Source organism: Carya illinoinensis, chromosome 1, assembly GCF_018687715.1.
Source record: "Carya illinoinensis cultivar Pawnee chromosome 1, C.illinoinensisPawnee_v1, whole genome shotgun sequence".
In the NCBI taxonomy this organism is placed as follows: domain Eukaryota; kingdom Viridiplantae; phylum Streptophyta; class Magnoliopsida; order Fagales; family Juglandaceae; genus Carya; species Carya illinoinensis.
Window position 1 is genome coordinate 40121236 of NC_056752.1, and position 27572 is coordinate 40148807.

Genomic DNA, 27572 nt, shown 5'->3' on the forward strand with positions numbered 1-27572 from the left:
TTTCAATTTAGTTATAAATAGACAGAATTTTATTTATATTTTAACAATTTTCTTCCTCTTCATAATAAATATTATATATATTGTTTGCAAAATATTCATTGCTATAATACAGCACTTTAATAAACATAACTACAACTATACACGAGTACCCTGTACTTATATATTACAATAGTCAAAAGTTTCAAAAGAAAAGTCTGGAAACTCATTCTGCTGTTCCTGGAACGTTATTAACAGATAATACAGTAAGTTTGTTTTGGCGTAACCTCCCAGATTCATTCATCTGCGCGCCCAAGACTATGATCCACTCATTATTTTCAATGTTGTTTGCAATGTTTTCAATATAAGGCAGATGTTCCTGTAACAATGAAAAAACATATAAAAAGATAATGTATCAAAAATTTTAAACGTATTTAAATGTATAGATTTTACCTCGTCTGTACGGTCTATAAGATCAACAGTTGTGCATCCCAAAATTTCCTCTACCAAAGATCCAAAAATAACAACGGGTGTCGATGTGGTATTATCATACACATCTAAATAAACTCGACACCTGACAGCAATAAATAAATTATCATTCGTTGATATCAGCAAATAAAATGTTCTAATTACCATGTAAAAATTTTTAATTTCAAAATATGAGGAAAATGTTTACCTTGTCCGTGCAATTGCTGCATTCTTGCAACTATAACATATAAAGTTTTCACCGAGGTCATAGCCAGTTGCCTTGTTACAATTCTCGCATGATACGTAGTGGAATGACTGGTGAAAATCAACCATTCTAAATTTGCCTCTAACCAAATATGTGGACCTCTGCATTAAGACAAAATAACTATGTGCACTAATCAACATCTAAACAATACCGTATAGAATGATTCGAAATTCACCCTTATTACATAAATTAAATCCAACAAACAATCAACATTTCAAATTGAAGCATATGCACAATTCTGAATCCACAGCACACAATTCACAAATTGTCATCCTCCATCTCCATTTCATTCCAACCAACCTCCAATCTCCATGTCCCAAAAACTTAGAATAAAATTAAACAATTCCAAAGAGTGAAAAAATGAATTGTATTCTTTAAAATAAGAAATTTGGCTTTAAAAAAAATATATATATACCGCCATTGCTGGAGCAGATATCAGTTTTTCTGCGATTTCAGATACTTTTATAATTGGATCGGTAGAACTACTTGAATCTGATCCAAAACTATTTCCAATGATTTCTTCCAGCAATTTATCATTTTGTGCTGCCCTGAAAATTTGAATTAGTAAATAAAGTTAAACATCAATAGAAACAAAGAAAGATTTACAATGAAAAAAATCACATTAAATTTATAGTGTATTTAAATAAGTTATTTACCATGTACGTAATGCAACAGAAGATGAAAGAAGGGGTTCAACAATAAAGACACTCGTCGGTCTTGATGACAGCGATAGGCCTATATTATAAACATGAATGAATAAATATACAAGTATAAGATGTACAATTAACAACAATGTTAATATTAACAGGAAGTACCATTATAAGAAGAAACTTTGATCCGTGTTCCTAAAATAATTGGCTTTGCCAGAATAAGGTCAGAAATTTTGCGGCATTCGTCATGAACAAAGCGATTCCACATTGTTAAACGCAGGAGTTTTAGACTATTAAAAATGATAAATGGTGTTAAATTCATCATAATAAAACAATTATAATATATTAATCTAAAAATTTTACCAATGTGAGACAATATACGTTCATACCCTGGATCAATCAAGTATATCTCTTGGATCAACGATTTTCCATGGTTCGTATTCACTACATTTGGCGGGTTCATATGAATTGCAAGTGCCAAAATATCTAGTTTAGGAAAAAAGAAATTGTTACTTTGCAGTGAGAGGGAACTATATAAAAATATCGACATTTATATAGTAGTTACCTATTTCAGCATCTGTGTCTATGTGTACGCCAAGTTCATTCAAAGGAACAAGGTTATATTCTGGCGGTCTAAGTGCTGGCTCGTCTTCTTCGATCTCTTCAACAATGGTCTTGGAGTTTATTGTCCATTGAAACTGATATGGTCCTCTTTGATGCCTTGGATCCATTGTTCTTACCAAAGCATTTGCGATATAGTATGATTGGTAGATATACAGTGTATCATTACGTAGATCGATGTCTTTCCCAAAGATCACTGTCTGTACGCGATTTCCCTGTAAGAAGACAATGAATAAATTTAATTGTTTAATTTTGAACCATACACAAAATAATGATAAGTAATGAAGAGTAATATTTTAATACCTCAGAATCTAAAAGTATCAAATTTTGGTATTTTGTTGCTGAATTTTGCGCCGTACGTTTTGGTGACTTTTCTGTAACGATCATTTTGATCTTCCAATTTCTTGTGGCTGGAGTAATGTCCCTAACAGATGTATACACGGTCCGCATGTTCACTGTAATTAAAAATTAGATGACAAACAAATGTGAATATATAACAACAAAAATTTATAGAATTATAAAATGAAAAAAAAAACAGTATATGAATAATAATAACATAAAAGAATTGGAACACTCACATGATATTACAAAAGACATCAAAATAATTGGAACACTTGCATGATATTATAATGAATTTGTTAATCTTAAAAAATTTCTATATACAATGTTTTTTGTATAACTTGTTTCATAAACAGCACTTGTCGTTGGTCTTATGAGCATTTTGACCGAATCAGCAGTCTTAGCTCTTGAAAGTGCAACATATAACTGTCCATGAGAAAAGACAGGTTCTGGTAAGTATATTCCGACAGAATTTAACGTTTGTCCCTGTGATTTATTTACTGTCATTGCAAAACTTAACCTAACAGGAAATTGTGTCCTCTTAAATGGGAAGCCGTTATTTTCAGTTGTTTCTGGTAAAAATGCAATTCTAGGTATAAAAACTCTTTTACCACTGTGGTGACCAGATGAAATTCGTGCATCGATCAGATTACGCCTAAAATTGCAACAAGTTAATCGTGTTCCATTGCAAAGACCTTCTGAAGGATTAATATTTCTAACTAACATAATAGGACAATTTCTTTTAAGTAACAATTCATGTGGTGGCAATCCGTTCGGTGTCAATGTATTTAAAAAATCTTCCATAATACCTTGTTCAGATACATCAATTGTTTCATCAAAGCTATAATATCGTACAACGTCGCCAGGGAATTTGTTAATGAGAATAGTATTTATTTCATCAACTGACCGATTTTTTGGAGTTAATACAGCTCGATTTGACATTTCTATTAAATTGTCTGGATAGTTAGAAATATTTCCAAAAACAGCATCTAATAAAGAATTTAGAGAGTCAAGATCATTGGTATAGGGAATAGTCATTTCTTTGGGAATTTCGATATTTTCGTCAATAGTTATGGGTGTGTTACCATTGCCAACTTCAATTAAATAATGCGAGAAATCTGGATCTAATCTGGCTCTCATATTTTTTGTTAATTTTATTTTTTTAAAAATAGACCATAAATAAGAAGAAGTTAAGCTTGAATCAATCTGTTGTTCTTTTGTGCTATTACGAATCACAAGTAATACTTGTCGAAAGTCTCCACCAAAAACAATAACTTTCCCACCAAAAGGGAGATCTATATCGTTAATATCTTGCAACATTTTATCTAATGCTTCTATTGAATGTTTTGTAGACATGAGTACTTCATCCCATATAATTAATTTTGCAAGTCGTAATAATTTAGCAAGATTTTCCTGTTTACTTACATTACATGTGCTGCTTTTATCTGCATTTAATGGAATCTTAAATCTTGAATGTGCTATTCGTCCTCCAGGTAAGATGGAGGCAGCAACACCGGATGATGCAGTTGCAAGTGCTATCATATTTTTCAATCTAATTTCTGCTAGAAGTGCTTTGTATAGAAAAGTTTTATCGGTACCAGCAGGGCCATCAACCAAAAAAGCACCAGCTTTATTTGATACTAATGTATGCAATATCAAATCATACGCATTTTTATGTTCAGAATTTAGGACTTGTGATGCAAGTAGATCTTCAGTTGGAATTGTGACTACTTGTTCGTCGTCAATTTCTCTATTTGTAAATTCATCTTGACCGTAAAATATATCGGCAGGAACAAAACGATACATATTTATATCTTTTCCCATAGATTCTAGTGTGGAAGCAATATCTTGTAGAACCATCTTCCTAACAACTGTTAACGACACGTTTCTTATAAGAAAATCTGTAGACATTTCTTTTTCAAATCGCTCCCAAAGTTCTTTTGGGTTCGTAGGATTGCAATACACCAAAATTGTTGAGAAAATGTGTCTTAAACTACTTGGTATCTGATATAGACAAGCTTCTTCTAAACAATCTTCTAAGCTACTATCTTTGTTTAACAAACCATGAGAAGTAGCTGCTTCACGATACGTTGGTAGTACAACACCATTAACTGTTCTTAATTTCTCAAATGACGTTGCTCCTCTGATATGATTCAATAACATCCGTAGATAATATCTTTCACCTTCAAATGGATTGGCTGTAACAATTCGGCCTATAACAGTTTTTTTTTTCCTCGGAGTCCAAATTCTACATTGTGAATCCCAAACAAATTTTTCAGGAAATTCTCTATACAACAATTTTCGTGCATTCTTGTCAATTTGGTTTCTATAAAAGAATTCTGTCAACATCGATTTTTTGGATGTATACGAGTTTAACACATTGTTTAGATCTTCGTGTGCACGAAAAGACACCAAATGTTGATCTTCTAGGTGTAGGTGCAAACTATAAACTGATGGATACATTTCGTTAAGCGTGAAACCGTATATTCTCCACATTGCTTCAGGTGGAGTAATCCATCTTCCCGATTGAAATTGTTCGATTTCGTCAATTTATTGGTTATTTTCTTTGCTAATGATATTGAAAGTAACACGATCATATCCTTTATAAATATACTTGTATAAATATTTAACAGCTTTAACTGTACAACAAATCTCAACGTTAATATGACAATTATATTTGGAAACAAGATACGGATTGTATGGAACAACCCACCGATTGTCTAAATCTTTTCCTCTAATTCTAGCAATGACTCCATTGTTAGAACGTTTGTATGACGGGAAACAATCAGTTCCAACAGTTGTGTTAGCTGTAAATTCTTTGGGGTATCGATTCTTACAGATGCCGTCTTTGTCCATACATATATTGGCTGGATTTAATATTCCGTAAGGACCATGCATCATGTGTCTAAGGACGACTTTATATAAATGTAAATTTTTTGTTTTGTTAGGTATTTCTGCTGAAACAATTTTGTCAAAAGTTTCAGGTGCATAAATTCTTCAGTCTTTCTGAAGTATAATTAAGAAATGAACATGTGGTAGACCTCTTTTTTGATATTCAATGGTATAAACATATGCTGCAACCTTACCAAAAATTTCTCGCTTAAACAGATCAATCTTCAATTCTTCTAATTTTGCTCTAAAGATTCTTGCAATTAAATTAGGGCGGTTCTGAACTTCTTCATGTGGATTTAGTTGTTCTAAGATTTCTTCCCAATTTGGATTACATGTCATGGTTAGAAATATATCAGGTTTGCCAAAACATTGAACTAATGCCATTGCTTCCATATATCTCTTCCGCATATCTTTTGGACGGACCTCCAATAAAAGATGAAGGTAGAATAATCCGTTTTCTAATATTGGATGCGCAAGTTTCTCCAACTGAAAGACTATCTACAATACCTTGATACACATTTGATCTAATCTCATGTTGTTTCGAGCGAAAATAATCTAATCTTGACGTTTCAATTTTAATGTACATATTGACAACAAATTGTTGCAGCAAACGACCAGATAGTAACAAAATCGACATGTACATATCTCTTATTTGTAATTTGAAATAATAATATTCACGACATGAAACCGTTGGTACTTTCTTCTTATTCTTCAAAACTGAAAATATGATAAAATATAGTTTAGAAAATTTAGATGAAACTAAAATACATAATTAAATTTACATAAATTTTTTATTACCTTGGCCTTCTTTTCGAAGAAATTCTTCCGCGCTATTTGAATGTTCAATAAAGTGTGATTCTAATGCCTGGGCATTTAACGATATCGTTCCTCTTTCTACTTTTTTGATTCCCTATTGCCAACCCGAGTCACCGAAAGGAAACAATATTGGGTATTGTAATGGATCATAACATCTAAAATAATACTGAACAATATGACTGCCTCCTGCTTCGTTAAAAACAATAATGTCTCGACCTTTTTGTTCTGTACAGTTGTCAGTTTCTGTCCATATAGCTGCTACTTGCGATACCGACGGAGCATTGTAAACACGTTGGTCTAAATCAATATATGATCTTATACGAATTGTATGATTTTCAAGACTTGAAATGTTGCTGAGGGTTCTAAAGAAGCGACAGTATGGATTAACCTCAAATATATCCATTAATCGAGCAATGATAGAAGGATCTAATCTTTCTGCGTCATGAATACGATTTTCTAACTCGTGCTCCGTATCGAAGAAATATAGTTGTAAATATGAAGGATGCCCATCTTTAGGAACTAAATCCTCAATATAATGATACATCTGTCCCTGAACTCTAAACGTGTAGATTCCTCTGTTTCGTCTGCATAATTCTTTATCAAATATAACTCCAAATGATGTGAAAGCGAATTTATTATTATACGTGCGTACATATGTACAAAAAATTTTAGACTCGACTGAATTAGAAGTGAATAATTGATAAAGCTCATCTGAAAATTGATTACGGCTCAACGCTATTGTCTCATCAGCGCAACAAAAGCCGTTTGGTTCATGGTAAAATTTTCTTGGTCCACAATATTGGCACGAAAGCACAAAGGGTAAGTGGTTTGCCTCCAAAATGTCAGTTTGTAATATTCGTTTGAAAGAAGTACCAACTGATGAAGTTTTCTGAACACTGCCAGAGTTGCAAGTTTCTATTCTAGATAGAGTAGATGCGGTCCTATGTATAATGTTACCAGAAGTGTTAATATTTGACGAAGATCCGATTTCTCTTGTACAAATAATTTCATCATCGTTTGAATTATAAGATACATTACGTTGAAATCTTGTTTCTGTTTGTTTTTTCTTACTTCTGCATTCTTTTAGTTCAGCATACCTCTGCCGCTTTTTTTTACGTAGTTCTTCTTTCTTCTCCTCTGATTGAGCAGCGTACCAATTTTTTTTCCAACACCATTTCCAGATTCTTCAAAATTTATTTTTAAAGAATTTTAGATACAAATTAGTGAAGATACAATTTATGAAATTTTAACGTTCTATGTAATAAGATCGGCTTACCAGTTAGCATTCTTAGAACGAATCACAAATTTTGTAGGAATTTGACAGACTAAGAAGACATAAATAACAACTTGTCAAACACGCAAACATACAAAACAGAGAAATGAATATCCAAGGAAAGAAAAAAAAAACAAGCTTGCAATTATGTATCTCTAAAGCATAAAGAAATATTATATATAAATAATAGCATATGATTAACATTCGTATCAAACCAAATATTAAATAACAATCTTATTGATTTGTAAAATAACATAGACAAATGAATTCATAAAATAATACAAAATAAATAGAGGAACATTTATTTATATGGATAATAACAAAACATACCTGGAGATAGAGGACAAATGAAAGATCAGTGGAAAATGAGGAGATCACGACCCAGCAAATCGAGGAGCACAAAGACAACAATACATGCAACAACTTTGCTGTAAATGAATATATTATAAAACATCACACAACCATTCTGATAATATATTATCATTTATTAAATAAGACTATATTAACATATCAAAAATTAATCTGTTAATAACGTTAATATAATTTAATTTGTTAACACTTATTTATTAAAATTTTAATAAGATTTTTCATATTATGAATCTTTCAATTGGAGGGAATTGCTGCTAGATGCTTTTTTTGTAGCATATCGTTCTCTCTGTTTTCTACGGAGTTCTTCCTTTTTCTCTTCTGGTAAATCTTTATACGGGATATTCTCCGCTCGTTGTTTTCTTTGATATTCAAAAAATAGTTTCCAAACTTAACTTTTTCAAAATTAATATTACTATTTCAAAAAAAATGCTACATAACTTATTAACACAATCTTACCACTTCTCATTATGTTAACGAAGCAAATGATTCTTCTAAAAGTTGGATACTGTTCAACACAACCAAAACTAAATGAATAAATAATAATTGCTTAATGCGAAATCCATATCTCCATGATGCATTTTAAATGCTATAAACAATTTCGTTGATTCATATGTTAAAAAATACATACAACCAAATTATTTATACTTTAAATTAACAAGGAAATGAAGAGAAGAAAATAACACATGGAATGAAAAAAATACCATAAAAATGGAACTTATAAAAAGCATAGATCGATATCACATATCAAAATTCTTGAATAAAATATTTTTCAAAATTAATTTGCCATTCAAAGCAAGGATCCACAAAAAAATTATAAGTAGAGACCAGCAAAAAGAGATATAATATATATATATATATATATAAAAGCACTTACAGGTCTTGAAATGAACAATAGAGAGTCTTTTATATATTTAGATCTCTTGATGAGGACAATTCCTGTTTAGACACAAAAGGCATTGTAAGTTTTAATTGTATTATATGTATATATATATATACACAGTCAGATTATGTGTAGGCAGATTTTCCTTACCCTGAAGAAAGAAATAAAACTAAGGAAATACGTACCTTCTGAAACAAAAACTGAATCAGCTATACGAGACGAAGTGAACACAAATGAGCCATAAAGACCGTTTTAAGGTGCCTATTGTCCTCAATCATCCAGACGTCTTATCACGCTGCAAAACTACTGCTGCAACCAAATCTTTTTGCGGATTCATGATGATTTATAATCTATTACTGTATACCTTTAGTCATATTTGTATGATGTCTTTCCAATTACTTGACACCATTGTTTTCATTACAGAAGACAAAATTTAGTGAAAGATGGCTCGTGCATGGTCTATTATTAGCGCGCATGCATTTTTTCTTGTGTTTGGTATTTTTTTAAAGTGGGATATGATTCTTGAAAGCAAATCAAATCATATAAAATGTGGAAAATTTTCAAGTGTTAGAAATTTGAAATTGTCCATATCCTAAAAGACTACCACTTACCATCTCAGAAAAGAATCAAGTAGTCTTGCTCATATTAGACATTTGAAAGTTCAATTATAGGTTCTGCGTCTAAAAAGATTTTGAATTAAAAAAGTTGCGATATATTACCCAAAGGTTTATTTTTCTTCAATTGTTTTTGGCGTGTGTTACCCACCATGATGACAAAAGGTATCCTTTAAAAGCTTGCTATTGACATGTTACCTAACGTCTCTTAATTCATACATAGCTCTATTATTGTTTTTTTTTTTTTAAATCCTACTTTAGTAGGTTTAGAGACTATAATTTGAAAGAAAGAGATTAAGCTTAATCCATTGTTTAATTAACAACATGTCATATCCCCAATCCAATCTCTTTCTTTCGAGAAGACTTTTTCTCTCGGCCTCCGCAATTAGCATGAGATTTTAGACTTTATCAAAAGTTTTTTATTTTTTATTTTTCAGTAGTGCAGTCAAATTCTGCTTGGAATTTCCTGCTCAACTTCACATTCCACGACACATGTTTGATGACTATGAAGTACTTGCACATTGCTTTAACTTAAACAGTGATATGTACCTTTTATGTCTGAGAAGAAATTATGCCGCTCAGTGTTTATTGTTGAGCATGCCGCCCTTAGTTTAATTGTGACTAATGACCACTTTGAAAAGGCAAATAGAGAAGATATACAAACATTTTCTAATAATAACTTTAGTATAAAATAATAAGATAATGATAGATTTACTCATTGTACAAATTGTGATTTTCATCCAGAGGTTTCTCGGTCGTCCAAGAGTCATGCGGGAAGAAGCGTCGAAGTCCCCAAGTCCTCTTTCTTCCTCCTCCTTATTTTCCTTTTTTCTCAACTTTACACTTTTATCCTTCTTGTCACTTACCGCGTGATTGTTAAGGTTCTTTTTCTTTTTCTTTTTTTTTTTCACAAAAGAAATTTATGAAAAATGAGTTAAATTTTACATTTCACATTTATATAATCCAAGACCAATACTATAAAGCAGGCATTTGCTTTTGAAAAAACTTTAGAAACACAAAACCCGACACAAGCTAATGTACTTAAACAAGTGCAAAACTAATCACCCAGTATAATAAATAAAATTCTTGATTTTTAATATATTTGTTGAGTCTTTTTAAGGCTGAGATCAATTTGAGGAAAATATGCACAATCATCTCAAACTATGACAGTATCTGTTGCAATCATCTCCTAAACTATCAAAAACTTGTAATGGACTCCCTTCTCCCTTTAAAATAGTCCAAATTAGCCCTAACAATTTAAAAAAAATATATAATAATATAAAATAATAATAAAAAGTAAGGAACCCACAAGAAGGAAGATATGTTTGCTTTGAATACAGAGGACAAGCCGGGACCAACATTGAATAAGGACTTGTCATCTACTTTCCAATGACAATTCGAATCCACACGTCTAATATCAGTTATCCAGTGCACTATCACTATTGATAAAAAAAATTTTAATATACATAATCCCTGACATCACTTCGGTGGAAAAAATCATTTAGCTCGATTCTTTTTCATCCATGTAATTTGCCACCCTTGAGCTTCCTTTTATTGTTGCATGTGAGACTAAAATGAAGTTTATTGTTTCATCTGCTAAAATGAAGTTTTTGCTATTCTGGGAACACTAAAACATATCAATAATTTGTAGAAGCAGATAATAGCACAAATTGATTAGGAAATGTGTTGATTACATATAACATAGCAAATTACTTCATTTTAGTACACTGCAGGTAGAATTCCATGCATATTATGCAGTAGTCATCAGTTCATCTTCAATTATGTTATTACTACAATAAATGGCAAAAGTTCAAAATGTCCTAAAATAAAGAACAAAAGAAATAAGTACATCTCATTCAGTATACTGAAGCAACTGAGGTTATTCATGTGAATCAACCTGTTTAGAAGGAGACCAGCAACACTGTCATGATTGTTGATAACTTGATCCACTGGAATTTTTCCAAATAACAAGCAAAGATTTTACAAGTGAATTGTAACTAAAAAATTTGTAAAATGACAAGCTTCAATTGGGATTTAGAGAACATTCATGGAGGATATGAATGAAATTATTAGATCTAAAATATCATCTCTTAAATACAATTAGTATTTCAGATTCATATTATGGTTTTATAAGAAATTGTGCATTATTAAAGGAGAAATAAAATGGAACACATAAAAGATCTAACAGAAGATAGAAACACAAATATGAATATTTGTGAAGTATTATTTTATTATCACAAAGCAAAATTACAGAAATTTGAGGCTCTTTGCCTCAATCTTTAAACGCTCTTGCTCTTCAAAAATCTGCATGTCTTTCCTATCTAAAGGAGTAGCCACTCGAAAAGAAGAGTTAAGCAAATATTTTAAATCTCTGTTCTCTCGCTTTAGTGCTTCAATCTTCATGTTGGACTCCATAAGAAGCCGCTGAAGGATAAAAATATTCTCGTGAAGTTTGTCAACCCCACCAGTCCTAGATTGTAGTCGCTGAGAATATGCGATAAGGGTTGATGAGTATCGGGTACCGAGACTCACAAGGTCGTAGATAATTTCATTATCTGACTTATTAATCAAATCATCATTGGATTGCATTATAGTACCTACGGAAGAAGCAGAAACAACTGGTGAACGAGGTGCAGAATACCTCATATATTGGTAATGAAAAGATTGTCGAGCCATTGCAAAGTGAGAAAGCAGAAAGAGATTACAGAGTAAGAATGCAGACTAAATTTAGAAAAGTGAAGAAGATGAGATGCGAAAGAAGATGAGCTAAATAATTCTTTTATAGAGAAAATTATGACAGAATATCACTCTATTGCTTCATAACATCTTTCGTGAAGCATCTCTCTACAAGAGACAAGAGATGTAGCATCATAGCTGCTGCGCCTGACAGATACAGAAGAGCGATGTAGTATCATAGCTGCGGCGCCTGACAGATACAGAAGACTTGTAAAAATCTTACGGATCAGAGTTGTCTGGTCTAAAACAGAGGGTCACCATTTTTGTTGAGAGAGAGAGAGAGAGAGGTTAACAGCTTAATTTTGATGAATTCTTTACTGAGTATGTTATTTAGAAGAACACTTCAAGTATATCATTTATGTTTTTCTAAAGCAATTGAGAGTTTACCACTGAAACCGAATATGTTAGACATGGGTACAGCTGAAAAAATCATGGGAGGTCGAATCCGCACCGTTTTCCATCAGAAAACCCTCCAAACAGAGCAAAAAAGAGAAAACCAAAGAAGATAACGGCCAAAATCTCTTCGTACAGAGCTTTATCAACAAAAACGGAAATCCACATGCAAACTCTATGAGATAGGGCAAAACAAAGTAGAGAAAATAAGTGAGAGGAAAGAGAATGTGAGGAGCGAAATGATAGGAGTCGGGGTGGGTCAATGGAGAACAGTTTTATTTCGTGAGAGGAATGTGGGAGGTTTGTGTACGTGACAATACACACAAGGGAAACCCACATGCAATGTATCTGTGCTGAGAAGTGGATTCTCTCCCACCAAATGAAAACCAGGCGTCCTTAAAGCGGTTTTCGGTTTTACTTTTTGGTGAATTACGACTTGTTTGGATGCTCGACTAAGTATGTCTTCGACCCGTTAGATCCCTAGATTAACTACTCTACTCGCAACACCATCAACATGATATAACATCATATTTAATACATTACACTACCCGTTCATTATTAATCAATTATCGAATTACAGTATTGGTATTTAGTCTTAACAAAAAAATATAAAAACATTAATTATGATTGATTAAAGATTGCAAAAAATAAAAAAAAAATAAAAAATGTGCTTAAACTTCTAAGTTAAAGAAAGAAAATGAGAGAGAAGTAAAAATAACTGAACGGTTTCCATTAATTTTTTGCAATCTTCAATTCAACACGTCAATCAATTTTGGATTCTTTCTCGACAGCCTCACCTATTTTCTAATCAAATCTAACTGTTATCTCACTAAAAGTCTCTACACTCTTTAACTGCTAAATGAGAGTTTTAATCTATCTTTATGAAAATTATAAGACAGCAAGCACCACTTGGATGATCAACCTGATCCTAACTTCGAGTCCCTCACGTCTATGATTCATGCGGTAGCTTTCGCTTAACAACAAAATTAAGTGGTACCCATATCTTAAATTTTCGTAAAGGGCTCGACCAAGAACAATAATTTTGCTTTATTTAGAGAAAATAAATATTTTAAAAGCCTCTCTCTCGCTCTCAAAAATATTTACCAAATCTGTTCTCTAACAGTAATAATGTTCTCTCCGGCTTTCAAGGAATAAGATATCTTAATTAAATTATCTAAAAAATAAAATAAAAAATATGTCATCTTTTTACGAATTACGATTTCATGCATTACAATATTAATTCATGGATGGAGTAACTCTTATGTCATGCTTTCATAAACAAAAAATTGAAGGGGGCAAGGGGGCAAGGGGGTGAGGATGATTAAGAGTGATGTAATAATAGTAGTGGATACTGCATGCTGTTTTGTATTGTGGCCTGCTGCACATCCACGAAATTGTCAGCATGCATGCAATTTGGTAAGTAATTGTCCTGTTTTGTAATAAAATAATACAAGTTGATCAAAAGAATCTCCAAAGTGTTGTGCCAAGATCTCACTTCATGAGTATTGCCTAAACCATCATAAGATTAGACCTAATCATATAATAATTATATGCTGGTGTCTGCTCAAAATTCAAAAGCAAGCATTTTGATATTAATTAATTAATTAATTAGTTGTTTATAAAGAATGAATTAACTACGTGATTACTTTGCCATATAATATTAAATATATATATATATAGCTTTATGATACAACTTTTATCGACCTGCTCCACTTTACCCATGTCGGATTGTAAAAAGCAGCTTAAAAATACAATGGATCAATCGATTTGTTCATCATGTTCTTACAAAAGAAGAAAAAATAATTAGTATATCTAGATATACTGATTCATTAATCTGCGCGCCCAAGACTACGATCCACTCATTATTTTCAATGTTGTTTGCAAAGTTTTCAATATAAGGCAGATGTTCCTGTAACAATGAAAAAACATATAAAAAGATAATGTATAAAAAAATTTAAACGTATTTAAATGTATAAATTTAAAAATATATAAATTTGTAAACATATAAATATATTGTATAGATTTCAAAAATAACAACGGGTGTCGATATGGTATCATCATACACATTTAAGTAAACTCGACACCTGACAGCAATAAATAAATTATCATTCGTTGATATCAGTAAATAAAATATTTTAACTACCATGTAAAAATTTTTAATTTCAAAATATGAGGAAAATGTTTATCTTGCACTTTACTCTAGCATCAACTTGCTTTCCTCTGAATACATGTTCTATTCGATATGAGCCACGTAATATAACAAACAGCTTACAGCAGATCATACCATTTATGATGCTGCAAGCATATATGCATTCCATGGCCAGAAGATTTACTAAGAGACATGGAAAAAGTTATTCTTCATGCATATAATTTTCATCATGAGCCTCCAAATCCTCAATACCATAACGCAATTTGTCAACATCAAGACACTGACATGTTTGTTAGAAAAAAAAATGTCACTTGCACTTAATGACCTGTTAAAGAAAGCAGGATATGCATGCTCAAGGAAAGTGAGAATATCCCATGAAATCAGGCCACGACACCCACCTTCTAGGCCTTTTCTTTTTTGTTTTGTTGGTCATTTCACTCATTTGTTTTACTGGTTATGATTTTCCTCCAACATAAATGACAGATTTCGTTAATAAAGTTGGAGGTGCTGTCCTCTTCTTTTTTTAAAAAAAAAAAAAAAAAACTCCCCGGAAGGTTTGCGTATTTTGCCCAAACTCCAAAAGAGAGAAAGGGACGTACACCAACACAGACCAGAGACCCCTGGCTTCGATTTGAAAATTAGGTTTTGGTGACCTGCACTTGGATAACCCTACACACACCTCATTATTATATCTATACCAACCCTATAGGCTATATATACTTTACAAAGTGTTCAAAATAGAAGACCACATAACCCATCCATATGATTTTGCCAGCTTAACTGGTCTTCCTTTCCGTTATATTTTACTCCTATTTAAATATAATAAGGTAATATAATTTTTCATTTTAAATTTTATGATTTTCAATTTAAAATGTCTCACTTCAACGCTCTGGTAGGCTGGCTCATACATGGTCTATTACATTTTTTCTTGTGTTTGGTATTTTTTTAAAGTGCGATATGATTCTTGAAAGCAAAGCAAATCATATAAAATGTGGAAAATTTCTAAGTGTTGGAAATTTGAAATTGTCCATATCCTAAAAGACTACCACTTACCATCTCAGAAAAGAATCAAGTAGTCTTGCTCATATTGGACATTTGAAAGTGATCGTATTTAAAACCTTATCCCTTGCCTTCTTCGAAAGACTTTTCCGAGAAAAGAAAAAGTTAAAAGGCATGCATGCATGCATGAAGAATATATCTTTTATGATCTCGAGCACAGGCATATCAATAATGCAAAAGTGGAAGTCTCGGAAGATTTTAGAGGAAAGATGTGGGAACTGTAGACGGTGACATCGAGATGTGTACTGGGTAAAGATAATAAATATAATTCTTCAAATTTTGGTAACTGGTCCAAGACACGACTTATTTTTCTTACCTGTCCAAGTCATGATCAGTTTCAGGTTGTACACATTCAATTATCGTCTCATGGTAGGACCGTTTTGTCTTATTAGATGAGAGAGTTATGATCATCTTTTGTTAAATATGATGGGCCCTATTAGTTCAAATTGGGAATTACATGGCACCCACCTCTCTCGCTCTCATCTCTCATCTTCTTATGTATGTGTTTTTGTCTGCCGTCAGTCGTGGCCATTGAGTGTTAGGAATCTAATTTGTACATAAGAAAATTAATATAATATTAATTAAATTATTTAAATTGATTTTTAAATATTTTGGCAGGTAAGGTTAAGCCAATCCATTTTAGGTACTTGGAAATGGACCCTCTTCAAATTCAATTTCTTTTTCTACTTCACTTAAAAATTAAAGAATGAGGAAAAAGCATACATGTCGCACCTAACACTCGATATAGATGATTGATATTTGTCTGAATTGGCTTAATTTCAAAATACTTTATCACGTTTCAAGATGTAGGTCCCCCAACTATTTTTGTATCCCTCCTATCTCAACGTCTGCATCCACTCTTGATCCTTTCAAGATTTGATTTCAACATTCTTTTATATCGGTGATCATACAATGAGTCTCGTACACCACATATTTTATATTTTTATTTTTTAAATATTTTTTTAAATTTTTTTAGATTTATTTTTTAAGATTAATTTAAATTTTTTATTTATTATTCATATACTAAAAAATTAATAAAAAATTAAAAAATTAAAAAAATAGATGATATGTAGTATATTGAATGATGGATTTATATTTAAAATTATATATATATGCGGGAGCACATGCAATTTTATTTTTTATTTTTTTAATCCTCTCATCTGATACTATAAGAAAAAAAATATTTTAATCTATATATGGTAACATCCGGAAATAATTAACATATATGTGATCTCCCATTTGCTAAAACATTTGTATTTTTCTTTGAAAGTCACCACCAACTCTTGCACTCATGTCTAAAATAAATACAAACAAAAAAAATCTAGATTTTTGCCTTTACTTTGTTGAATTCAATAACAACAAAAGGAGGCCATGTGATGTGATCGTGCATCCAAAAGTCCAAACCCAATATTTCAAATGCGAAAAATTATACATTTCTGTCTATTTTCCTTCAAATATCCCATCATGTATTGCAAAAAAAAGGATGAAAGGTCCAAGATGAAAAAAGAAAGTCAAATGATTTGAAATCTCCAAGAATTATGATTCCTCATTTCCAAGACACTAAAGAAATGAACTTCATGAATTCTATCATTAATAGGATTTAAATTAAGCATGAATTTAACCCAAAATAAAAAAGCAAGATATGTGAAGTAATTCTATGTCCCATTGCTTTTAAGAAACAGAGTAACATATGGGTTAAAAAAACATACGAATCATCTTGTTGAGCTAATATCCACTATCACCAAACTTCACACTCAATAATTCTAGCAAATGTAAGAAACTAAAAACCTTGGGGCATAATTAACAGATCCAAATTAGCAAACTTTGAGACGAAGAAAAATAACACAATTCCATAAGAAACCAAATTAGCAACAATGATTTTCCATAAGCAACCAAATTAGTGACACGAATGGATTTTTTTTTATCGTTTAGCGGCTAATCTTCCCACCATAGTTAAACAAGAGCACATAATAACTCTCACCCAAACTATATTATTTCCCACCACGGATAAAAGGCTAAACCACAAGTTGTTCGAATACAATCACAACAAACTGTTAAACCCAATCCTCAAACTAAAAACCTACCATTCTCACGGAAGACTTGGGAGAAACAAACATCCCCAGCTTGTCGCATGTGATCCTGATACAAGGCAGTGAGATTAATTTAAAATTAAACATTTCAGGAAATTTTTAACTCTACCAAACACTTCAATCAAGCAGAGTAATAAAAAACCCATTAGGCTTTCCTAAGCAAACAAATGAAACACTGGTTATGATAAACAAATACATAAAAAACAAGGCACGAAGTTGAAATTACTGTGATCTTTGAGCCAATTGGAGTAATATTCTCCTTCCCCTGCAAACAAAAATCACAGAACATATCATCAAATCCATAAAGAAAATAATACATAAATTAAAAAAGTACAGAGAGAGATAATTTGGGCATTTCGTAGGTATGATTTCTGTTTCTTGTCCTCTCAGTTCAAAATGAAGTTCGTGATATGCATATGCATGAGTAAAAAATTCGTGATACACATATGCATGAGTAAAAAACAACCAAACACAAAGAGGATTGAATTCGAAATTGAAGTTCAACAAACAAAAATAATAACTTTCAGAAAATGAAACTCAAACCCAATGTTTGGAGCCCTAGATTAAACACGGCATGACACGAGCTCCTCTGCTACCGAACCAGAGCTTCCATGCAAGGCCAACCACCACATAGCAAACACAAAGCAAACGGCTCAATCATATACATCATATGCATATACGCAACAGGAAAACAAATTACCAAACAGTTAATAAAAACCATACTGAATAAAAACTCAACAGGGAAAAAGCCACATATGCTTATATGTGTATGACGGAGGATGGATGATCAAACCACGGGTCAGAGATCCGACGCGAGAGACCGTGCTTCACTGACGGAGGCGGTGGTGTCTCTGTTTTGCTTTGCTAGAGGCGAGGGTGTGGCAGTGAAGAGAGAGAGAGAGAGAGAGAGAGAGAGAGAGAGAGAGAGAGAGAGAGAGAGAGAGAGAGAGAGAGAGAGAGAGAGAGAGAGGTTTGTGAGAAATGGGTGTGAATGTCGGCGCTAAAGAAGAAGAAAAAAGATCATAAATGTAAAAAGACTAAAACATCTGTCGATAAAATAGAAATAAAAACAAGCTGTCTGTAATTTTAGAATAAAGTTAAGGGTAAAAATTGGAAATAAAAATATTAGACGAAAACACTGTAGCTTAAGTTATTGGCACTTATTAATATAAAGATATATATATATTTAATAATTAAGAAATTGACTATTAGTCAATTTATATTTTTTTATTTTTTATGAATGGTTAAAAATATTTAAAAAATTATTTAAAAAATTATTTGTACTAATGCGCATATTTGATAGACACATTTAGTGATCATCATAGCATTGACCTATTTTTAATTATCGTACTCGTGCTAGTCTTCTACTTATAACAAGTTACACAGATCAGATTATATGAAATGAGATGTTTTAAATAATAATGAATAAAATATTATTATAATATAATTTTTGAATATTAATTTTATATTGGGATTTGAAAAAATTAGATTGTTTATTATATTTTATATGAAAATTTAAAAATTTTATAATAATAAATTGAGATAAGATGAGATGAGATTTTTAATTTTATTTAACCAAATAATGCCTAAGTTCCAACTACCTCATGTTAGGTAAAAAAATTAATGAATCTCACTAATATATAATATAAGTTTTTTATATCTTTATATGATAGAGTCTACTTTTATAAAAGATTGTACGGAATTTATATATTTAAAATTTGTACAGATTATTAGTTATATTTGACTTAAAAAAAGTGAGTTATATTAGTTATTGATAGTGTTGCATGGGTGCTACCCTTAACGCCATCAGATAACATCCACGTTATTGATGTGACATGCATTTAACCGGAAACAATTTGAAAATCGAGAACCAAACTATATAAGCTTTAATATGTATATGCCAAATTAGGGATGTTTACTTTGTGGGAGAATTACAGGTAATGTCTTTTTTTCTTAAGAAAAAGGGGAAGAAGAGACAATGAGTAGAACAATCCTCCTAGAGAGTAATTATATGAGTCGCTTTAGAATATCCAGTTTGTCATAACTACTATTTCAAGAGTGAGCTCGTCACTACAATATCTTTAAAATATCCAGTTAGTCTAAAGTCTATCTTGTGTCCTAAAGCTTAGGTTTTATTACTATAAGTTATTTCAACTCATGTCCTGACTCGAATTCATAATCTTAAAGTCATAAAATATAAATTCATAGCAACTAGACTATCATATAAATGTTTATTGCATTATTTAAATACTCAAAAATCTTACATTTAGAAATAAATAAATTATTTCTTTCATCCACCTCTACTTGTTGGAAAAGCCATCAATATGTCACTCTCAATATTTTGATCTAATTCTATAAAATGATTTGTGGAGTTTGAATTTCGAATCTTAAGGCTATAAAATGATTTAATTAGTATAAAAGAACCATCAATGGTTTTTTTTTTAGGGCGTACATCTTGAAGGAAAGTACAATAGTAGTCTCAAAGGAATCTTTACAAGTTGACTTGACACGTATAAAAAATACATAGAAAAGTATAGTTACAAGCATAATTATATATTAATCTGTACACTAATGTGATATAATTGGTTAAAAAGTAGATTTTATTGAAAACAGTGTTAATTTAAATTTTAAGTATGAATAAATCAGTATTGGTACACAGATTAATACGCGACTGTGCTTGTATATAGCAAAACTCAAAATATATATAAAAGCAATTGTTGAAATTGATGTGATTTTATTTTATTCTTTATATCTATTTTATAATATAAATAATTTTATAATTAAATGAATTATATAATACACGTTAATTTGTAAGATTATTTTTATATAATTATTTTATAATTAAAGTATTTTCCTTATAAGTTATACTTATAATCAGCCAAATTCCATCTCCAGAAATAAAAAATAGTTATTTTATTACTGTACAATTATCTCATATTAATTCTGTTATGTTTATGCAAAATTGTCCATTGAAGTTTTTTCTTTAAAAAAAAATAAAACTGATGTAAAGATTATAGATAGTGCTAGATGCACTGATAAATTTTCCATTGCGAGCATGCCTCGTAAAAAAGGTAAAATCCACCGAGTTTGTTGTTAGAATAATGCTATGAAAAATTATTATCATCATCTTCACAAAATATATTATACATGATTTTTTAGTTTTTTTTTTCTATTATTAAATATATAATATATAAATTATGAATAGAATATCTTAATTAGTTTAGAATATCTTAATTAGTTTAGAATTTTAAAAAAAAAAATACAGCGTGTGATGTGTTAAAATGATTAGTAAAGTCGAACTTAACCCATAAATTGTAAAATGTATATATATATACATAGTTGATACCAGAAAACGTGCCCAGAAAAATCTCACCAAGAAGTTCTGATCCTTCTTTTCTTTAAAAAAAAAATAAAAGACTCAAAACTGGCGTCCAGAGCTAGCAATGGCGGAGCCGAGGATGCAACAGCCAGCCACTGCAGCCACTGTTCGTCCCGGTCGTGCGAAGGAAATCGAACAGGGCTGCAAGAGTAAGCGGAAGCACTTCACAATGTGATCGACCTTTACGGGTACTGGAAGCACTTCACGGAGTCTGCAAAGTCCCAAACCGAATAAGTACGTTCAGAGCGAGGTTGAGGCGATCTATAAAAGGAGAAGCAAGCAACGAGAATAAGCATACCTTTCTCGGCCTTTTGGCTAAGATCAAGTGTAGTATCTGTTCTTATCAGTTTAATATCTGATACGTGGTCCAATGGGCCACACGATATTAAATTAATTTTTTAAGGGGGAAAGCCCGCTACAGTAGCTTGCTGCTGGGGCCTTCAAGCGTCGCCCATGCGTTGCACTATTGCACAGGCCTGGCGCACCCCACCCAATCCTAACCCAACAATTTGTCTCGATGAATTACTCCTTGTTTAGAGAAATTTCAACGCTTTTCGCTCCGAAATACAATGTGGCAGTGAAGAGCTGCCGCAAAGTGGGTCAAAGCCGTAGGTGGAGATGTTATCCAGAGCGCTATGATCATCTTTTGAGCGTCAATTTTATGAGATTTTGGTATCGGACTCTGGGCACCCTTTTATTATTGCCGCCAGAATGATTGTACTTAATCAGTTAATTGTTTCCTAAAAACAAGAGTTTGTAAGGCACAGAGGATATTATTACGAATGCATGCTTAGACCGGGAGAAGAACCTTTGGGGGCGGTAATACATGTTTCCAACAGTTATGCAAGGTATCCTGAGGGATAGGAACCATTGTGGGTATTTCTTTCAGGAGTGTCCTGGACAATCGAGCTGCTTCTATATCCTATAAGGACATTGTGATCAGTCTGTCACCAAGGCAATTGAAATTTATGGCTACATATATACAGTCAAGCCGAGTAGTTGCTCATCAATAGTCCTTAGGCTACTCCCAACTAGTTTGGCCTTTACCATTCACTAGATGTTTAGGTGCTAAGTAGCCAGTTTCATGGCCACAATTGGGAACAACCAGTAAGGAATTGGGCGGGCCATGCCTTCTAGCCTACTTCATTGATGGCTTTGAACATGTCCCGTATGAACATAACTGGACACTTGGACTCATCAACCGAGACAAGAATTCTGTGACAACAATAAGTTTTTAGCTTCACAAATGTAGAAGAACATCATGTACCAATTCAGATCATGTATTGGGTTGTCAGTGAAGTTTCCCAAATACAAGAAACCCGGCCCCTTGCCGACACAACCTCATCATGTACGTGCGTATAATAATTTTGCCATACGATCAAGGAACCCCCATGCCGACACGACTCTGTCTCTGCGAGCTTCATGTCCTCTCATCTCAATTACTAGCTCTGGGAATACTGACTTTGTAATTGCATGCATTCCCCATCCAAAAACCTGCATGAATGCGACAAGCTATCTATCACATTTCACAATGCTTGCTTAATTCCTTTTTTCAAAAATTAAAGGGGGAAAAAAAAAACTCGACCTAGCCAGCTAGCCTCTATTTATTAACATGATTATAAGCAGCTTGAAAAGGGTAGGCACATTAGAATAGTTGGCCATTTCATCTTCTTCTTCTTCTTCTTCTTTTTTGGGAAAGTAAATTAAGCTCTACGTCCTCTAGTTTGAGGGCCACAATGTCAGTAACGAGTTGGGTTAATTGTAGTAGACTCTAAACTCATTTAGATCATCTGCCCAACATAAACACAGATTAAATCATAAAGAAAGCACAAGAAATACATCGGACGACTTGAACACGTGATGGTGGGATCATCTGATCGCCTTACAACCATTAATAATTCAGTCTGAACGTATGCCTTTATGACTGGCTTGCAAGTGTGCCCGTATAAAAAATATATATATCTATCGATTATAATAATTATATATTCTATATAAACAGTAATTTTTTTTTTGGTATAGTTACATTTTTGCTACTGAGTTGATTTTACTTTTAAATATATTTTATCTATTGTATATATTATAATAAGTGACTATTGATAGCTTCTACAGTAATTAATAGTAACTTTTATTATTTTAATAATACAATTATCTTTTTCTTTATATTGATTTTACATTGATTTACTACGAAAAAACACAAAAAGATAACGTGCTGCAGTCTTGTGGCTATGGGATATGCGCCCACATGAACCTTTGCCCCAAGAAACTTCATTTATTTTCCCATGGAGTACTCTGGTTTCTGGCACCGAGTGGAGGCTCTCTTGCGTGGTAGGTATTTCCATTAAAATCTGTACGAAGTTAGGATTAATTATAAATTTGGAGCGATCGAATATTTATAGGCTAGAATAAATAGTTCGATTGTATTTTTTAAGAACGTTATCAACAAAACTGATATAATAAATAAATAAAGTGATTAAAAATATAAGCTTTTTTTTTTTTTTAATTTCATTCTTCTAAAAATTTTACCTATAATTAGCTTTTCATGCATTGCAATTTTGCGTTCAAGGCATTAGATTTTCTAAATAATGTTAATAGTAAATTATATTAATGTACCCCACTTGCCAATATCTGTCTCTCTACCTACCCCTCAAATCCACAATCTCACGTGTTTTTCTAAAACATTTATATCTTAATATGAATATAAATGTTTAGATATGTATAAAAAATGACAATAAAGAACAACAAATTCAAAGAAAAAAAAAATTCTACAAAGAAAAACACTCAGATTTAAACGAAATCTATTCAAATATATAGAAATTAAAAAATATATATATCAAAACACATTATTTGGATTTATCGTCCAACATTAAAAAAAAGTTTCAAATCTTATGTGTTCTTTGAGTGTGGTGGTAGTATTTATTGTGGTGGTAATAATGCTATTTTTATTAAAAAATGATAGTGTTACACCCTTCTACTACTCATTTACTACTCTTTTTGTATTTGAATTTTTTTAATTATTTATTTTACTTAATGGTTAAGAACGTAATTATTAGTAAAATTATATATTCTTTTAATTTTTTCTTAAAAGTTAAGGATGTTATAAAAATACTTAAAAAATAAAAAATTCACAATACCTTATAAGTAGTAAATGGATAATGATAGGGTAATAAGCCTATCACTACCCATTTTTATTTGTGTATATTATTCTAATGTGTTTTGACTTTAATTTTAAACTAGTCTTTTTATTTTCTAATATATCTAAATATGTAATTATTATACTTACCGACCTATCAAGATATTTGTTAAAGTTTGATTTTTTGTCTCTATGCATTAAATTATTCATTAATCAAGTTTTTTTTTAAAAAAAACTATATTATTTTTATAAAATACATGTTTAACCAAACTAAGCAAACGTGTTTTGTACGTGCTCCCAAGCTTATATATATATATTTATATATATGCGTATGGCCCTTGGTCGTGCTTTATTATTTTCCTCGGCAAATATGACATTTATAGATCAAATTAGCAAATCCAAGATATAGGTTTGATGAGGTGGGAGTTTCCTACAGTGTTTTCAAAATCAACACACATTACAATACAAAAGTAAAGAATAAAATAGGTGATTGGAGCTAAATGATTGGCTCCCACCTAATTTCCACAAGGAGAGACCTCTAGGTGATTTTTTTAAATAGTCTAATGAACAGATTATAAAACTGCGGTTAGAAGCCATATTACAAAGGGTTGTGCTGCAACGTATTGGTTTAGACTAGTTAGAAGGAACTGTCACATCCATTTTCACTCAATCCTTAATTAGGAAAAGCAAGAATATAGTATAGCAATCGAAAACTGTGACGAATCTTTGACAATAAGGCATTATTAGTAGTGGCGGCACATGCACGCCGCGCGCCACATATGGAGTGAAGAAAACAGTCAGATCTGGAAGATCTGATGCCACAAATCCCAAAACTACAATGCATGGTGGCAAAGAGTTATCCGAGACACGGCGGCTAAAAGTCTAAGAAATTAGTCCCCTTTGAGTTTGTCTCCTCAATTTACTATTCACGTGTTTCATTTTATTTTTTACTTAATAGTTAAGGAAATGTCTATTAATGAGTTGATATTTTCTTATTTTTTAAAAATTTTTAGACATATATAAAAAATGTTTAAAAAAAATTTTAAAAAATACAATTTACATTAGGAACATACCAAGTGCGCAAACTTAGTTAGCATGGTAGCACTACCTAATAACATATCGTGGGCTATTATAATTTGAATTTTGCTACATACAAGCATAATCACGCACTAATCTATGTAAAAATACTAATTTATTCATACTTTAAATTTAAATTAACATTGTTTTCAATAAAATCTACTTTTTAATCAATTACATCACATTAGTGCACATATTAGTGCACAATTATACTTGCAACTATATTTTTCCTTATAATTTATATCCTACCAACCATTCATGCAACCAATGTAGGCGGTTGGCGTACCACACTAATTTCACTGTTTAAGTATATTGCTGAAATATTATGATACAGGCTTTCAGTGGTCCAGTTGGGTTTGATCAATATAAACTAAATGTTGGGAAATTATTTATATAGTTTTAAAGTATATAAGTTTTACATATTTTATTTTAAAAAATAGAACATGCATGAAAATTTTATTTTTTAATGATGCGTTTCATTTTTTTTTTCAAAAATAGAAAATTATTATAAGATTGGAGTTATGTTTTTTTTTTTTTTTTTTTCAAAGGTAAATGTAGAACTATGTTGATCAATACGTTGGTTCTGAAGTAAATGACTCGGTCGTATACACGTTTTGAAATGGAAAATATGGTTGTAATTGCTGCCGCATCTTTCACATGCTCTAAGTTCTGCTTGACCACTGAGATTTTTTATATAAGAATTTTAAATTTTAAGATTAAATATTAAAATATTATATTTTAATATTATTATTGTATTGAGATTTAAAAAAATTAAGAAAAAATTAAATTATTTATTATATTTTATATGGAGATTTGAAAAAATTATAATGATAAGATAAGAATTTTATATTTGATACGAGAATTTTATATGGCCAAACAGTACGTTAAGAGTTGTGAGTAAAAAATATAAGTTATTTGATTTGTTGACTAACAGCCATACATATATATATATAAGAAATTCGATCTCCATTTCTCAATGTGCCATGCATGCATGCATGCTGTATATATAAGTTTAAAGTAGCGCTTAGATCTAGAGTTTCATAATTATAATTACTTGTGTTTATGCTCAGCATGAGACTCAAACATCTTCCTCCAAAGGTTGGCTAGCTTATATAATTCAACTCCAGCTCATAGAAAATCACAACTCGTCTTGGTATTTCCACCTTCCACTTTCACTTTCTTCTGCTTTCTACCTTGATTCGAGTGCGCATTCCTCGACTCCGACGCTTCTTTTCTTTTTCTAACACCGAAAGATTAATTCCTTTAATGTATGTGATTTGAGGACTCTTGATTTTCACAATTCCTCTCCATTTATTTTTTTTTATTTCATTTTATTTAATTATTATAATTTTTTAAATTTTTATACAAAATAAAATAAATAAATAATATTTTTAATAATATTTTATTCAACTTTTAATCTTATTTTATTTATAAAAACAAACAAAACTAAATAATAATCAACAAATATGAAATAACAGTACTGATCGAGGACCTTGTAAGGGTAGTCTAATGTAAATACTCCCTTAAATGAGAAAGCAATAAATAATTGTTCCACTCGAACACGTATATGCTTTTAAGGAAAGCAATAATAATAATAATAACAATAATAAAAGAGAAACACTACTCTCACCGCATTTACCTATAGAGTTTTTTTACTTAATTTTATTTTATAAACTTTTTACTTAATTGTTAAACAAATATTGTTTAATAAGTTTGTAATTTTTTTAATATTTAAAATAATTTAAAAATTATTTAAAGGAAAATAATTAAAAAAAAAAATTTTTATACTATTGCTCGATCATTCGGTATCCATTTTTTCGGTACGAGTAGCACTACTCGTAATAAAGAGAAATGCTAGTCTCACAAATGGAATCCTGATTGGAGAACCTGACAACTGTAATTTTTTTTTACAATTAAAGTAGTGTGTTTTAATAATGTTATGATTTTTTTTTTTTAAATATTGTATTAAAAAACCTAAAGAAAAAACCTTGACATTTGGCAAGATCCCAGTTTCCATGTGTGACTATGGAGCCACTCCATAATAAAAGAACTCTTTCTATTTAAATTTTTAACTAATTCCCAATACCACTACCATTATTATTTTAAAAAAATGATATATTCTGAATTCAAACTATGAGTTTTTTTTATAAAATTGCCTCTAGAAGCATCAAAATCTTCAACATGCACATACCCACAGTTTGATACGTGGAAACAATGAGCGTTTAATTGCCTCGTGACTTCTTTTTAATGAAATTTCAGGATCAAGTTACCGCTGGAGAGCATCAAATATGGTGTATGCTCTTTTCAACACACGAGATAAAGGATACATCTTTTTTCTCGAGAATTTATTGTACTTAATAATAAGAAACATCGACCTTTATTAAATGTACGCGTCT

General features: G+C 31.2%; 1 protein-coding gene and 1 non-coding gene across 2 annotated transcripts; one reads left to right on the forward strand and one right to left on the reverse strand.

The window, feature by feature from the left end:
* Positions 1–122: 122 nt before the first annotated feature.
* Positions 123–652, reverse strand: LOC122302701. The gene is made up of 2 exons (XM_043114096.1): positions 430–652; positions 123–355 (listed from the first exon to the last, which is right to left on the reverse strand). The coding sequence occupies exons 1-2, from the start codon at positions 610–612 to the stop codon at positions 203–205; spliced, it is 336 nt and encodes a 111-aa protein (XP_042970030.1). The 5' UTR covers positions 613–652; the 3' UTR covers positions 123–202.
* Positions 653–21263: 20611 nt separating this feature from the next.
* LOC122293753 lies at positions 21264–21459 on the forward strand. The gene has a single exon (XR_006237354.1). It is a non-coding gene; the product is annotated as a U2 spliceosomal RNA (small nuclear RNA).
* The last annotated feature ends 6113 nt before the right edge of the window (positions 21460–27572 follow it).